General features: G+C 18.0%; 1 protein-coding gene across 1 annotated transcript in view; it reads left to right on the top strand.

The window, feature by feature from the left end:
* Positions 1–2,734: 2,734 nt before the first annotated feature.
* The window catches only part of LOC102671083 (chymotrypsin-1-like), a 2,736-nt gene continuing 2,524 nt past the window's right edge, over positions 2,735–2,946 (top strand). The window contains exon 1 of the mRNA XM_006621280.2: positions 2,735–2,829. Within this exon, the coding sequence (XP_006621343.1) occupies positions 2,778–2,829 (52 nt within the window). The 5' untranslated portion in view covers positions 2,735–2,777. The remainder of the gene's footprint in view (positions 2,830–2,946) is intronic.

The following is a 2,946-nucleotide window of genomic DNA, read 5'->3' as shown; positions in this document are numbered from 1 at the left end:
CTTGGTACGTGAACATTAAATATTATCAACAAAGATGTTTTACTCTATATCGGAGAGTATATAAAAACGATTGAAAAATACAATGCGATGCAAAGATTTCACGTGCCTTCAAAACATTATAGAACTCGTACACAACACAAATCAATGATTCCGAGACACAATCGTAACGAAAGTGGCAAGTTCTTACCTTCACACATCATCAAACGATATAATCTGTAGATTATACGTCAACCTCAGTGGGGTGCCTTCGAATCCTAAAGTTCTGCGAATCTGATGAATGATATGATTGGATATCAAACAAATAAATAAGCACCGAATCATGTACCACAGATGCTAAAGAAGTTTAGATTGAATCATAATCAATTTATTCAAGCTCTATTCCATTCTTGATGTTGTTATAATTCGAATAACAATGACAATGGATAAATATAAAATAAGAATGATATTGGATAATATTGATAATAAAATATGATATTTGTAAGATATCTTTCGAATCTATAGATTAATACAAAAATTAATGTACAAAAATCTCGATTAAAGTTTATTTATTAAGCAATTAAATTTTATATCGAATAAAGCGAAATGGAAACAATGAAACGTGTAACGCAGTAATGTGGTGAAGATCCATCTCATTTTACTTTCATTTCGCTTTATTTAATAAAAATTTTAATTGTTTATTACTTAATAAATAGGACTCAAATAATATTTTTATATATCTACTTTTATGTTTACTTTGACATCTAGAATTGACTTTTCATGTCTTACGAATATATTAATATCCTGTATTTCAAATATTAAAATTTTATCAAATATATAAATTTTTCTAGAATGAAAATATATATATATCTATAAATTAGAGATTATGGATTTCAAATGTACATAATAGTTATCTATCTGTATGTATATTTTTCAAATGATGAAATATAATTTATATTAAAAACACACATGTATATACAAATAAGAATATATAGATTATATATAACTATTGTTTCTAAAAAACACATATAAAAAAAAACATAAATAAACTAGTATTGAAATATTCATGTATTTCTTATTTTTCATAAGTAAATTTCACAAAATTTAAATTGAAATTATCTATAAAACTAATGATTTTTTTTTGTTATATATAGTAGTTATTATATTATATATAATACTAATAACTATTTTCTGTAAACAATTAATTATATTGATCATTTTCAAAAATGTTCAAAAATATGTAATTCCGTAACATAATTTTCATATATTCTTTATGAAAAAAATTAATTAATTTTCAAATTAATTGCTCATAAAAACAGAATTATTTTTTTTAAATTTTAATTTAATTTTTTTAAATAACAAAGAATGTACATAATAGAATATATATAGATTTAAATATTTCATTCTATATAATTAATAAATATTGAAGTAAAAATATAAATGCATAGAATAAAGTATCATTGAATATGAAATTAACAGAAATTTATTTTTGATAAATATGATAAATATTTATCAAATATTTATATATTTATATATTTTGATAAATATCTACATTACAATGAAAATATAATATTTTGAAAATAAAAAAAATATAAAAAAATATTAAATACAATAGAAATATATAAAGAAATATAAAATGGAAAGTAAAAAAACAATAAATACATGAAATGCTATTAAATTATTTAATTGTTAACTATCGAATATTTTTATAACTATTTGTGATTATATAAAATATTGATTTGAATATTTTTTAATTGTAAGAAAAATTATATCTATGCTGAAAATTAAAAAAATATTTATTGTGTTTCATAAAATCTTTTAATTGTATTATAAAAAAATAGAAATATAATATTGTTAAAATATTATATGATAATTTTTATTTATCATAAATATAATTGACATTTATATCTTATATATCACTAATCAATATTATTTTAGTATTTATTTTCCAATTTCATTAACGATTTTGTAAAAAAGAAACTTATATTTATATTCATATAAATATAAGTGACAAATAAAGATAAAAATCAAATTTTTATCTTTTTTTCATTAAACAATTTCAATTGATTTTTTATTTTTTAAACGTTATACATTAATCTTTAGTTTTTACAACATTATCATTTATTTTTGGAATGAAAAGTACTTCATTTATCTTATTGATTGCCTTATCTTTATAATTTCTGACGTCATAAAAAATATCAAAAAATAAAAAAAATACTGAAAATTTATCAATTATGATCAATAAAAATTTTTAATAATAATAATAATAAATTAATAATAAAATATATTTTTAAAAAAGATTTTAAAGAAATATGTAATGTAAATTCCATATTTGTTTTTTAATATTATTTATTTCAAAATAATATATTTGTACCTATTTATATAGATATTATGTTAGAAATTTTATATTTATAAGATATTATTATGCAAATAAAATGAAAAAATATAATTGTATTTACAAAACATTCAAATGATCTTTAAAATTTATAATTCAATCTTCTATTAACATGATAATTTTTCTATATTGAAGATATAATTGATTTACAAATTATTTAATCACCAGTTATTAAATTCACATTTGACAAAATGAATAAATAAGAAAAATTCATTCAGAAATTTATAACATATTTCATTTATCTACACTTTTCATAAATTGCACACAACTGTTACAGATTGAATCGTCATAGATTGTCGTAGATAACAGATAAGTTATCAAGATTATTTTAAAACATTGAAATTCGTATAAAAGAAGTTCTTTCAATCATATTGAGTATATTACTTTCAAAATTTTTCTACTCACTATGGCGCATTTCGCTTTAACTTTTATTTTTATTATTAATATAATATTCAATGGTAAGTAAATATTAAATATTGAAATTCTAAATATCTGTTCAGAATTTTTTTTAAAAATAATATTCTTTAATATATACATCTAATTATATATTATATTAATAAAAAAATTTTTTGACA

This window comes from Apis dorsata, unplaced genomic scaffold, assembly GCF_000469605.1.
Source record: "Apis dorsata unplaced genomic scaffold, Apis dorsata 1.3 scaffold_625, whole genome shotgun sequence".
Classification (NCBI taxonomy): Eukaryota; Metazoa; Arthropoda; class Insecta; order Hymenoptera; family Apidae; genus Apis; species Apis dorsata.
Note: the sequence above shows the minus strand (reverse complement) of the source record. Positions and strands in the feature narration are given on the sequence as shown.